This window comes from Felis catus, chromosome E2 (genome assembly GCF_018350175.1).
Source record: "Felis catus isolate Fca126 chromosome E2, F.catus_Fca126_mat1.0, whole genome shotgun sequence".
NCBI lineage: Eukaryota > Metazoa > Chordata > Mammalia > Carnivora > Felidae > Felis > Felis catus.
The window spans coordinates 13632743-13646011 of record NC_058382.1 but is presented as its reverse complement, the minus strand read 5'-3'; the positions used below and the strand labels follow the sequence as shown (position 1 = coordinate 13646011).

The 13269-nt window shown below is 55.1% G+C and overlaps 1 protein-coding gene across 1 annotated transcript; it reads left to right on the top strand.

The window, feature by feature from the left end:
• Positions 1-464: 464 nt before the first annotated feature.
• Positions 465-12427, top strand: CYP2S1 (cytochrome P450 family 2 subfamily S member 1). Its single transcript, XM_011289895.4, is given in 10 exon segments — positions 465-886; positions 2015-2180; positions 4045-4194; positions 4650-4810; positions 4946-5125; positions 7272-7413; positions 8789-8976; positions 10866-11007; positions 11102-11274; positions 11276-12427. Coding segments are annotated over 10 exon segments (1896 nt in total). The 5' UTR covers positions 465-715; the 3' UTR covers positions 11699-12427.
• The last annotated feature ends 842 nt before the right edge of the window (positions 12428-13269 follow it).

Here is a 13269-nt window from a genome sequence, read left to right as displayed (position 1 = left end):
AACAGAGGCACAGAGAAGCTAGGCTGTGAACTCAAGCACTCTGGCTTCAGATAGCATGTTCCTAACCATTATACGATACTGAGTGAATGAATGATGGAGTCCGTCAATCCTTCTGAATGGCCGGGAAGTCAAACCCCAGCTCTGCCGCTTGTTAGCTGTGTGGCCTGGGGTCAGCCGATTTATCTCCCTGGACCTCAGATGTTTTATTGTTAAAGGTCAAGTCCTCCTCCTGGTTCACCGTGAAGATGTAAGAAAGATGTTGGAGGAAATCGGCTCAAAGACGCGCGCACGCACAAGCGAACGCACACCCCGACAGCCTCGAGGAGGGAGGTGGAAGCTGGGGAGGGCGGCCGCGGGTCACCTCTTCAGGCACGGGGTGTGGCCTCCTGGAGACAGCCAAAGTCTCTGGCTCCCGGGCTCCTCCAGTGTGCCCACGCCCTACCTGGGGCCCCAGGCGCTGTCTCCGCCCCCCGACCCTAGGTGACCTGGTAGATACCCGTTCGAGAGCCTGTCCCTACACCCGGCGGCCGCAGGGGGTCTCGAAGAAAGAAATCCGGCGGCGGGGAGAGAATCCTGACTGTAGGTAGGGGGAGGGGCTGGCTGCCCCGCCCCTCGCCGCCGGATTTCGACCGCGAGGAGCCGCCCGGCTCCCGCCCCTAGCTGGCCCAGCCGCGTGGAGTGTCTGGGAACCAGGAGAAGGAGCCAACCCGCCGAGATGGAGGCGGCCAGCACCGGGACGCTGCTGCTGGTGCTGCTGCTGCTCTTGGTGCTGACGCTGGCGCTGCCCCGGACCCCGGGCCACCTGCCCCCGGGGCCCATGCCGCTGCCGCTGCTGGGGAACCTCCTGCAGCTCCGGCCCGGGGCGCTGTACTTGGGGCTCTTGCGGGTGAGGGGCGCCGGGGACGCCCTGGTTGGGGCGGGGGTCCGGGGCCAAGAGAGGGAGGGGGCCCTAGGAGAGAGAGAAAGCGGAGTGCCAGAACAGACAGGCCTTTGGGTATCCTAGAGGAGGCAGGCGAAGGGTGCAAGGGCGAAGGGGTTATGGGCGTTCTGGGGTGGGGCAGGGCTCCGGAGCTGAGAAGGGTGGAAGAGGGCGCTGAGGTGAGAGGACCCTGGGGTGCGGGGCCAGGCTAGGAGGAGCATAATCCTAGAGAGGATGAGAGCAGGGGAGCAGGATCCAGTGGCAGAGGGGTCCACAGAATCCTGGGAAGGTGCTAGAAGCAGGGAATTAAAGCCAGAGACTGGGGGAGAGCCCTCTAGCAGCAGAGAAGCTGATGAAGGGAAGCCTGTCCCAGGGGGAGAGGTAGCTGGGGAGGGGCAGAAAAGAAAAGGGGAGCGGTCGCTGGCGGGAAGGAGAGGTTTGGCTAGAGAGTTCCAGGTATTTGTCTGCAGAGAATAGGGGCGTGGGAGTGCTGTTTGCATGGGACTCAGCTAGGAGGGACCTGGAAGTCTCCAGAACAGCAGGGAAAGAGGGCAAGAAAGAAGGCTGAGACAGTTTCAACCCTTTGCAGGAGAGAGCAAGAGGCCAGAGGTTCCCCATTCAAAAGGAGTCTGGGGGACTCCAGAACATGGGGAGGGGGAGGGGGGGTCTTGGGGAAAGATTTGGCAGGTGCCCAGCAGTGTCTACTCCAAAATCTGAGGGTTTAGCAGTGATGGAAAAGGGTGGCTAGTTTGGGGGTAGGGGAAGAACTGAGCAATCAGGAGAGGTCAGAGTCTCAGCTGCCCACTTTTGCTGTCATATGTCTGAGTTGGGAGGTAGGGGTGGTTCTGGGTTGTCCCCGGGTCTGAACCGGGGTCTCTGTAGGAAATAAGGAGTTGAGGACTCTATGGGGAGGGGGGCCTGAGAGCCTGATGCAGAAAGAGAACTGAGTCTCCCAAGGGGGCTATTTCCGTCTGGAGGGGAGGGGCTTCCTCCTAGGTACTTCATCCAGTGATGGGGCTGTGATGGGGACATCTAAACTGAAAGAGGCCATAGCCTGTCCCTCAGCACCTGCCCCTTCTCCCTCCCTACCCCCAGCTAAGTAAGAAGTATGGACCAGTGTTCACCGTGTACCTGGGTCCCTGGCGGCGCGTGGTGGTCCTGGTTGGGCACGAAGCTGTCCAGGAGGCCCTGGGAGGTCAGGCTGAGGAGTTCAGTGGGCGGGGGATGCTGGCAACGCTGGACGGGACTTTCGAAGGCCATGGTGAGTCATGAGCAGGGCTGGAGACCCCTGGCTCCTTCCCTTAGAGCCTGCTACCACTTAACTGGTATGATTTTTTTGTGCGTGACTTAGCGTCCCTGAGCCTGTGTTTCCTCATCCATAACATGGGGTGATAATAGCACTTGCTGAGGTCCTGCCGAGGATTGAATGAGCCCTGGGCCAGGTTGTAGCGATGTCATCACTGCTCCAGGTCAAGCCCCCAGGGCTGGGAGAGACCAGGAGAGCTTTCTAGGCACTGGGAATGGGTGGGAACACTTAATGTTATAAATACTATTCTCTGCTAAGCCTGGAAGTAGGAGCCTGGTGTTGGGCACTATCGGGGCACAGCAGTGACCTAGAGCTTGTTAGCCACTGTGGAGAAAGACCCAGGCAGTGACAGGCCAGAGAGGTCAGGCCTAGGATGGGGAAGGCAGAGAAGCCAGGGCCGGGATAGAGGAAGCCCTGGGACTTCTGGAACCTGAAGAGGCACCTGACCCAGCCTGTTTGGTGGGAGATGTCCAGAGAGTCTTGAAAGACGGGTTGTCTGAGCTCAGACTCTTAGGGTGAGTGGGAAGGGCGTTCCAAGCAGAGACTAGCACGTAGGAAAGCCTGGAGGTGAGAGAAGAAGCATCCATTCATTCATTAAATTGACAAATCTCTATCATGCCTGGCCCTATAGTGGGCACTGGGGACACAGAGATGTCCAAGACAGATGTGGCATCCTGTCTTACTGTAGGAGAGGTGGGCTTGTCATGAGACTGGAGGGAGGGAATGGAACTCTGCAACCTGCCTTCAGCTCTGACAGCAGGACACAAGGGAACTATACTGGAAGGGGGAAGGGAGGGAGACCGGGAGGAATCAAGGAAGGCTTCTCAGAGTAGGGGACAATTGCAATGAGACCTGAAGGAGGAATGGAATTAGTTCAGCGAGAATGGAGAGTGAGTGATCCAGACGGGGGGGGGGGGGGGGGGGGGGCAGGGGGGGCAAAGCCTAGAGGGGGGATCCTGACACCACTGAGGAAGCAAGAGAAGCCCAGTTCAATTGCAGCAGGATGAGTAAGAAAGCTGGAGAAGTGGGTCATGCCGGGCCTGAGTCACCCCAGAGTGCTTGGTTTTGGGTTTTTCTGGAGGCTGTAGATGGAAGTAGGGATGGAGTATGGTCAGAGCTAGAAAGATCCTCGGGTTGCTTTGTAGGAGCCCAGGGAGGGGACTCTGCTGGGCTGGAGCTGAGGCCATGGGAAAGGGAGGGGGGTGGCTGGGAGAGGTGTCCAGGGCTCTGGACAGGGGCCGGGGCCGGGGAATGGTGGGCTGAAATGAGAAGGAGGAGAGGTGCGGAGGCCAGTTTGGGACACCCAGGAGGCCACTAGGGGCCAGCACTGCACAGGTGAGATGCTGAATTCAGAGAAGGCAAGGTTTTTGTCCAATGCAGACCCTTAGCTGAAGGAGGAAAAGTCAGTTCCATGCTCCTCCCTCCCGCTTCAGTTTCCAGCTTCCAAATGACGTGGGGCAGGGGACCCCATGGTACTCTGTAAATGTTGGGAAGGAAGGAGAGATAAAAGGACTCCAGGGGAGGGGGGACGGGAAAAGAGGAATAAAAAGATAAATGCAAGGAAGAAGTCCTCACTCATCCTGGTTCATCACAGAACATGTGTGACCGGCTTCTCAGGAGAATGTCACCCTCTGACCCAAGGTTAGGCATTTACTGAGTACTTACGGAGTCCCCTGCCAGTCCCCTGGGCTAGGCTGATAACGGACTCGGGACAGGACCTTCGGAGTCCCCCTTGGGCACGTCACTGGGAGCAAGGGAGCAGTCCTGGGGGTTGGGGGGGAGGGGGCCAGGCCCTCCTTGAGTCCAGCCTTCTGTGCAGGGGTTTTCTTCTCCAATGGGGAGCGATGGAGGCAGCTGAAGAGGTTCACCACACTCGCGCTGCGGGACCTGGGCATGGGGAAGCGAGAAGGCGAGGAGCTGATCCAGGCGGAGGCCCGGTGTCTGGTGGAGGCATTCCAGGGGACAGAAGGTCAGCAGGGTGGGGTGAGCCTGGGGTGCCCTGTGGTGTGCCCGAGGGTGGGGAGGACCTTCCCTCTGGCGCTGGGCTGAGGGCTCTGTTCGCCTCCTGGAGCGCCTCCTCCACCTTCTGTCTCTGTCCTCATGTCTCCCCAGGGGTCTCAGTGCCCCTGGTGCTGCCACATCACTCTTAGTGCTTCTTTTCTTTCTCGATTTTTCTGTTTCTCTCTCCTATAAGTCTATCTTTCTCTGTCTCTCTCCCTATCCATCTTTCTCACTCAGTCTTTCCCGGTCTCTCTTTCCCTGTCTCTTTCTCCGTCTCTCCCTGTCTCTCTGTCTGTCTCTTTCCCCTTCTGTTTCTCCCTCTGTCTTTCATCCCCCTGTCTGTCTCTCTCTATGCCTGTCTCCTTCCGGTCGAGTCCGGCCCCCTGTCCGTCACAGCCCTCCTCCCTGCCCCCTCCTCCTCAGGACAGCCATTTGACCCCTCCCTGCTGCTGGCCCAGGCCACCTCCAACATCATCTGCTCCCTTACCTTCGGCCTCCGCTTCCCCTATGAGGATGAGGAGTTCCAGACCGTGGTCCGGGCAGCTGGTGGTGCCGTGCTGGGGATCAGTTCCCCATGGGGCCAGGTACGCAGGTGGGACCCCTCTTCTTCCCCAAAGGTTCCTGCCTACCTTTCCCAGGTAACCCCCAGAGCACCCCTCCATGCTGGTGCAGGGCCAGGCCCCATGGAAATAGCTGTCCTTCTCCCCTGCCCCTCGCAGGCCTACGAGATGTTCTCCCAGCTCCTGCAGCACCTGCCGGGGCCCCACACACAACTCCTTGGTCACTTGAGCATCCTGGCCACCTTTGCCGTCCAGCAGGTGCAGCGACACAAGGGGAGCCTGGACACCTCCGGGCCCGCGTGCGACGTTGTGGATGCCTTCCTGCTGAAGATGGCAGAGGTGGGGGAAGGTCAGGGTTGGGGGGCCTCCTGAATGGGGCTGGCGGCCAGGCTGGGGCCCACTCTGGCATAGCTGGAATCTGTCAGGCCTCCCTCTCTCTCTCCCTCTCCCTTTCTCCCTCTCTCTCTCTGACCTTAGCCCCCTGTGCAGGCCCCACCTGTACAGTACCCCACTGTACCCCACCCCAAGACATGTCAAGTAAAATCACTTGATTATGAGACCTTGTGATATCAAATTACAGGAATAAAGTCCACTTCCTTCATCCAATAAGAACAATATATTATTACAAGGAAATTGCAATGAAGATTAAGCCTATGGAAATAGCTACTTTTGAATTATCCAAACTTTGGAATTATGGAAGACATTCAGGGCCACATCCTTGGAATAAATGCGGCCACCCTGTTCATGGAGAGACAGAACATTTTTCTTAACCTCGTACCCCATTTCCTTCTACTTTCATTTTCTAAATGAAACAAAATTTTTGAAATGGTGGTAAAGCACACATAACATAAAATTTACCACCTTAACCATTTTTTTGGTAAAGATTTTATTTCTAGGAGGCACCTGGGTGGCTCAGTCGGTTAAGCTTCTGACTCTTGATTTCGGCTCAGGTCATGATCTCCCAGTTGTGGGATCCCACACATCGGGCTCTGGATTGACAGCATAGGGCCTCCTTGGGATTCTCTCTCTGCTGCTCCCCTGCACTCTTTGGCACTCTCTCCTCTCTTTCTCTGTCTCAGAATAAAAAAAAACTTAAACTTTTTATTTTTAGAGGCGCCTGGATGGCTCAGTTGGTGAAGCATCCAACTCTTGATTTCGGCTCAGGTCATGATCTCAGGGTCATGGAATCAAGCCCCACGTCAGGCTCTGCGCTCACAGTGTGGAGCCTGCTTGGGATTCTCTCTCTCCCTGTGCCCCGCGCGCTCACTCTCCCTCTCTCTCTCTCCAAATAAATAAGTAAACATTAAAAAAAAGATTTTATTTTTAAATAATCTCTACATCTAACGTAGGGCTCGGATTCACAACCTCTGGATCAAGAATCACATGCTCCTCCCACCACCAGCCAGGTGCCCCCTACCTTGACCATTTTTAAGTGTCAAGTCCAGTAGTGTTAATATATCCACATTGTCGTGCAGAAAATCTCCAGAACTTTTTTTTCATCTTATCAAACAGAAACTCTCTACTTGGTTAAGGACTCCCCAGCCCCCTCCCAGCCCCCAGCAACCACCTTTCTACGTTCTGTCTCTATGAGTTTGCATATTCTAGGGACCTCATGTAAGTGGTTTGTCCTTTTGCGATTGGCTTATCTCACTTAGCGTGATATCCTCAAGGTTCATCCATGTTGTAGCCTGTAACAGCATTTCCTGCCTTTTTAAGCCTTTTTAAGGCCGAGTCCTTATTCCGCCGCATGGATAGACCACACTGGGCTCATCCATTCATCTGTCAGTGGACACTTGAGCTGCTTCCTCCTTTGGTCTGTTATGAATAACGTTGCTATGAACAAATACCTCTTCAAGATCTTGCTTTCCATTTGTTGGGTTCCCTGCCCAGAAGTGGAAATGCTAGATCATACCATAATTCTATTTTCATTAAAAAGAAATTTTTTTTAATGTTTATTTATTTGGGGGGAGGAGCACAAGAGGGGGAAGGGGAGAGAGAGAAGGAGACACAGAATCCGAAGCAGGCTCCAGGTTCCTAGCTGTCTGCACCAAGTCTGACGCGGGGCTTGAACCTCACCAACTGTGAGATCATGACCTGAGCCGAAGTTGGGCACTCAACAGACTGAGCCACCCAAGCGCCCCTTCTATTTTAATTGCTTAAGGAACCTCATGCCATTGCCCATAGCTGCGCCATCTGACGTCCCCACTGAGGGTGACAGGGTTCCGGTTTCTCCACATCCTCACCACGTGCCATTTTCTGTTTGTTTGTTTTTTATAGTGGCCATGCTCTTTCATTTTCAAAAACATTCCAACCAAAGAAAATTAATATCAAGAGTCCACTTCCCAACTTGCCCAAACATTTATACAACCCCCACCCGCCCCGACAAAGCTTCAACTTGCTGTGTTGCAGCCCCAGGCGTGGCTGTGCTGGGCCTCTGCTCCCCACAGCCTGAGTTCTCTGAGCCCTTCTGCCTGGTTTCTTCCAGGAAAAGCAAGACCCAAACACAGAATGGACTGACAAGAACTTGTTGATGACAGTCATTTATCTGCTGTTTGCCGGGACGGTCACGGTCAGCACCACGGTCCGCTACGCCCTCTTGCTTCTGCTGAAATACCCTCAGGTCCAAGGTAGGAGCCTTTGGACCAGCCAGCCCTGGGAACGGAAGTGAGGGCTCAAGAGGAAGAATGTTCAGGAGAACAAGCTGGAGCCTGGTGGCGAGAATGAACCCGGCATGGGGGGTGTCTGACGAGCGAGAACTTGGGGGCGGTGGGGGCTGCAGGTTGATGTGTGAAGCATAGTGAAATGAGAGATGAGGCAGGGGGCCTTGTATGCCTGATCCTGAGCAACGGGGAACCACAGAAGGATGCTGAGCAGAGGAGGGCAGGGTTCAATTAGCCTTTTACAAAAAAATCTTTCCGGGTGAAAGAAGATGCCGGGAGCCCAGGGAAGAGGATGGGATAGGGACCTGGGCAGGAGAGGACAGGCCTGGGCCTAGCTGTGGGGGGAGAAGAGGGGCTGTGTGAGCAGGTAGAGAATGACGCGGGAAGCCCAGGGGATTTCGGGACCAGAGGGCCATGGAGGCACCCTGAGATGGGGACAGAAGGAACGAGGAGCTGTTTCAGGGGAGATGCTGAGGCCAGTTTAGGACAAGTGTAAGGGACCTGGGGCCACCTGGGGGGAGGCATCCACGAGGCCACAAGACATCCGGGGCAGGACTTAACAGGATCCTTGATCTCAGGGTCCTGAGTTCAAGTAGCATGTTGGGCATAGAGTTCACTTAAAAAGGGGAAGGGAGGGGCGCCTGGGTGGCGCAGTCGGTTAAGCGTCCAACTTCAGCCAGGTCATGATCTCACGGTCCGTGAGTTCGAGCCCCGCATCGGCTCTGGGCTGATGGCTCAGAGCCTGGAGCCTGTTTCCGATTCTGTGTCTCCCTCTCTCTCTGCCCCTCGCCCGTTCATGCTCTGTCTCTCTCTCTGTCCCAAAAATAAATAAACGTTGAAAAAAAAAATTTTAAAAAAAATGAAAAAAAAATAAAAATAAAAAGGGGAAGGGAGGGGCGCCTGGGTGGCTCAGTCGATTAAACAACCAACTCTTGGTCTCAAGTCAGGTCTTGATCTCAGGGTAGTGAGTTTGAGCCCCATGTTGGAGGTAGAAATTACTTAAAACAAAAACTAAGGTCATTAGGGCACAAGCAAGAAGCGAAAGATGACTGGCTGAGAGGCAGAGCTGGGGGTGTGAGCTCTGGGCCTCAGTTTTCTCATCTGGGAAATGCGGATGGATAATGGTATCCCACCTTGCAGCATTGCTGTGGGGATTGAGAGGAGAGACCCTGTGCTCAGCACATAGGTCATGGGGACTCTGGCTCAGTGTGATCTGGGAACCTCCTCCCTGCCCACCAGCCTCACCCCAACCACCGCCACTTTGAGAAGATGGGGCTTCCAAGGGTAGGATCGCACGGCCCCACCCCACCTCTGACTCCAGCCTTCTTCTTCCTCGGTGCAGAGCGTGTCCGGGAGGAGCTGACCCGGGAGCTGGGGGCTGGCCGGGCGCCAGGCCTGGGGGACCGAGCCCGCCTCCCCTACACGGACGCAGTTTTGCATGAGGCGCAACGGCTGCTGGCTCTGGTGCCCATGGGAATGCCCCACGCCCTCACGAGGACCACCTGCTTCCGAGGGTACACCCTTCCCCAGGTGGGTGCCTGCACCCAGTGGTCATCTCGGCCTCAGGCCTGAGTCTGTTGCTGTCTGTGTCTCTGACTTTTTCTGATTATTGGTCTCTCTCTGACATCCCTTTCTTGGTGTCCCTCTCTCCTTCCCTGTCCTGTTTGTTTCTTTCTGGGTGCATTTCTCTTGCCTTTGCCTCTGTCTCTGGGCCTCAGCTCCCTATCTGTCCAACGGATATCCTAATTCTACCTCCTTCCAGGGTGGCTGGGACAATCACAAGCCAGAGGTGACAGGGAAGCAATTTAGGAACTGCTGTAAACCCCCACCATCAAACCCCTCCCTCCCTTCTTCCCCACGCCCCGCCCAACTCCTGCCCTCCGTTAGAGAGCAACTCGGAGCCAGCACCACCAGGGGGCGATGTCCGCCCGGGAACCCCAGGTGCCGTTGTCCCGCAAGCTGCTGCCTCCTCTTAGAATCAAACCCATAGTAGTTACGATCTGTTTTTTCTCTGGGACCTTGGGCAAATATCACTTCACCCTCTGAACCACTCTCCACCCCTCTTCTACATCGGGAACAAAATAGTATTAATTTGAGATCTTAAGGAACCTGCAAGACAATGCTTGCAAAACACCAACTCCGCTCTTGGTGCAGGGTGTCGGGGGTTCCCCAGGGGTTCCCCGTTCGGCCGCAGCAACCATTGCTAGTGCAGTGACGGTCGCAACTCTTGATAGTGATTATGTAAACAGGCATCAGTGATTGAGGACTTGCTCTCACCAGGTATCGTTCTAAATGCTTCACAAATACATTACCTTACTTAATCTTCAGCCTTCAGAGCAACCCTACACTATTATGTCCGTTTTACAGATGAGGAAACTGTGGCCTTTAAAGATGAGAAGACTTGCTGGGATCACCCAGCCTACAATGGTAAAGGCAGGATTTACACTCAGGACCTGTGCTTTAACCACAGTTACCTGCTTCTCTTATTTTAATAGTCATAGCATGAGCCTGTCTGTTTTTTGGAGCCCCCCTCCACTGCACAGCCTTGGGAACACTGTAACTGATCTCGACCGCCACTGGGAGGGGGCAGGGGAGGAGCGGGAGCTGGGCGGAGGGGAGTCGTCAGGGACAGCCCTCACTTACCCAGCCTTGGTTTTACCCGTGGAAGAGCACTGTGGGAAAGAGCTGGACTCTGGCCAGGTGGCTTAGGACAGCCACAGATGAATCACAACATACCCTCAAAGTTAAAAGACAAAATTAAAAAATAACAAACTCTGCTGTCACCGAATGGTACCTTGGGCAAGTTGCTTAAGTTCTTTGGGCCTCTGTTTTCCCATCTTGAAAATGGGAGTCATGTCAGAAATACTTCCCAGCCTTGTGAAAAAGCTTTAGCGGATTCAAGTGTATGTTTGTGGATGTGAGAGCGAGCGAGATACACATACATGTTACATAAGAGAGAATATATCAAAAATGCTTAATTGGGGTGCCTGGGTGGCTCAGTCGGTTACGCGTCCAACTTCGGCTCAGGTCATGATCTTGCGGTCGGTGGATTCGAGCCCTGCGTCGGGACTCTGTGCTGACAGCTCGGAGCCTGGAGCCTGCTTCGGATCCTGTGTCTCCCTCTCTCTCTGTCCTTCCCACGCTTGCACTCTGTGTGTGTGTGTGTGTCTCTCTCTCTCTCTCAAAAATAAACAAACGTTTTAAAAAAAAATGTTTTTAATGCTTAACAAAGTACCTGGCCCATAACAAGCCCTTGAAACACGTTGATGCCATTGTGTTTTGTGAACTGGAGTCCCTGACACTCCGGACTCTTGTGCTCTGCCCTCACGCCTGGGTGGGGAGAGATATTTGTAACTTTGTTATTATTCCCCCTCTGGGTGGGGAGGCATATTTGTAACTTTGTTATTATTCCCCCTCAGGGCACCGAGGTCTTCCCCCTCCTGGGCTCTGTCCTGCATGATCCTGAGGTCTTCCAAAAGCCAGAGGAATTCAATCCAGACCGATTCCTAGATGCAGACGGACGGTTCCAGAAGCAGGAGGCATTCTTGCCCTTCTCCTTAGGTACTTGCTGGGCCTGTCCCTGCTCACCTGCCCGTCCTCCCCACACCTGTGGGTGAGGAGGGCCGGCCCAGCTCTGTCTCCCTGTTCCCTGCAGGGAAGCGCGTCTGCCTCGGAGAGGGCCTGGCTCGGGCAGAACTGTTCCTCCTCTTTACCGCCATCCTGCAGGCCTTCTCCCTGGAGAGCCCGTGCCCGCCAGGGACCCTGAGCCTCCAGCCAGCCGTCAGCGGCCTTTTCAACATCCCCCCAGCCTTCCAGCTACAAGTCCGGCCCCACTGACCTCCACCCATCCTGTGGCCCCGATGACGGAAGGAGCCATGGGACATGGTGGCCTTCTCATGGGGGTGGGCGTGAACACGCTTGTGTCTCCAGAACCGCAAGTCCACACCACAGGCAGCCACGTCCACGCACCTGGAGCTGTTTTCTAGGGTCAGTTGCACAGATACTCAGCCTACATGTCCACAGGGCCACGCTCACTCAGCCCACGCAGCTGCTGAGACACGCAACCCCCCCCCCCAACTTCACACGGCCACGGAAAGGTCCACGAGGCAACTCTGCCACACAGGCTTTCTGTAGTCACAGATTTAGTGCGTCTGGAGTCACAACCATGTGCCCAGATAAACACACCACCTCATACACAACACAACTCCCCTTGATGTGCAACCCGCATGTGGGAGTTTGGCTCCTACCTTAACAAGCCACAGAAACAGCCTCTATGTTCAGGGCCCACACGCCCTCTTCGCCCATCCAACTTACCAACGCTGGCAGTTCTGGGAGCCTGCTGCAGAGGGGAACGTGCCCCTTCCCGGGTCATGTCCCCACACAGAGAGACCAGCCCTGTCTTCAGCCCCAGCATACCCTCTCTCTCGCAGCCACACTGCAATCCAGGCACATGGCCATCGCTGTCCGCATGCCCCCGACCGCTGAACCACACAGCCAGCCCACACATGACACCATGCCATTTCCAAGTATCTTCTCACTGAGACACACCATTCCCGGGGAGCACAGCCCTGGCCTCCTCCAGACCTTCAGCCCTCAAGGATACCCCTTTCCAAGCCCCTTGATGCTCAGATTCTCCCAAATATAAATATATCCCCGAGTATGCAGTTGTGCGCACAGGCCTGGGAACCAAGGGAACTTGGACACACTGGACCCTCCGATCAGAGCCCCCCCCCCCCCTCTTGTTTATGTAACCATGTTAAAAGCCTCCCCTGCCTGTCCCTCCACACATACACACTGACCCACCTCCCCTCCCCACGCCCCAGTTAGACCCGGTGAAAGGGGCTAGATGACCCAGTTGGGGCCAGATTCCAACTCCCGGTGTCAGGGAAGAGGCCAGTTCTGACGTCCTTGTGACTTGAAGGTCCCCATTTTGCAATAAAAGTTGATGTCTGGCCCCTGTCAGGGCCTGGTGTGCCTGTGACAGTGTCTGTCATTGTGAGTAAGGGGTGGGAATGGGGGGTCCGCCCCTCCCTCGAGGCTGGGCAGGGAGCTAAAAAACATGGCCCCCGCCCACCCTGGCTGTTGACATCAGTACACCAGATGTGGAGGGGGGAGGGGGGGGCCTGTCCTGGGCCTCACTTCCGGTGAAGCTGATGTGGGGAGGGGGGTGCGGGCAGGGAGAAAGTAACAGGCTGAACTGCAAGCCTGGGGTGGGGTGGGGGGCCCAGCCAGGGAGAGCCTACAGGTGAAGTTCCAGATCCCGGCCCTGGGAACTTTCCGAGTCTGAAAGCTGCCTGCCGGAACAGCATTCCTGACCCAGCTTTGCCTCTTCCACAGGCTCTTGTCTTCCTGCCTTCCCGTCACAAGGAAGGGAAGTTTTCAAACACAAAAATAGAATGGTGTAATGAACCCCTGTGCCCATCACCTGGCCTCATTGATAACCATCAACTTTCTGCTAGTTTTTTTTTTTTTATTTGCCCATCACCTGGCCTCGTTGATAACCATCAACTTTCTGCTAGTTTTCTTTTCTTTCTTTTTAGTTTATTTATTGTTTGAGGGAGAGAGAGCACACATGAGTAGGGTAGGGCAGAGGGGGAGGGAGAGAATCCCAAGCAGGCCCCCCCACTGTCAGCGCAGAGCCGGATGTGGGGCTTGAACTCAGGGACCATTAGATCATGACCGGAGCCGAAATCAAGAGTCAGACGCTTAACCGACTGAGCCACCCAGGTGTCCTAGTTTTATTTCTGCTATCACTCAGTTACGACTAAGATTTTATTTTTATTTCTTTTTTTAAGCCAAACCTAAATTTTATTTATTTTGAGA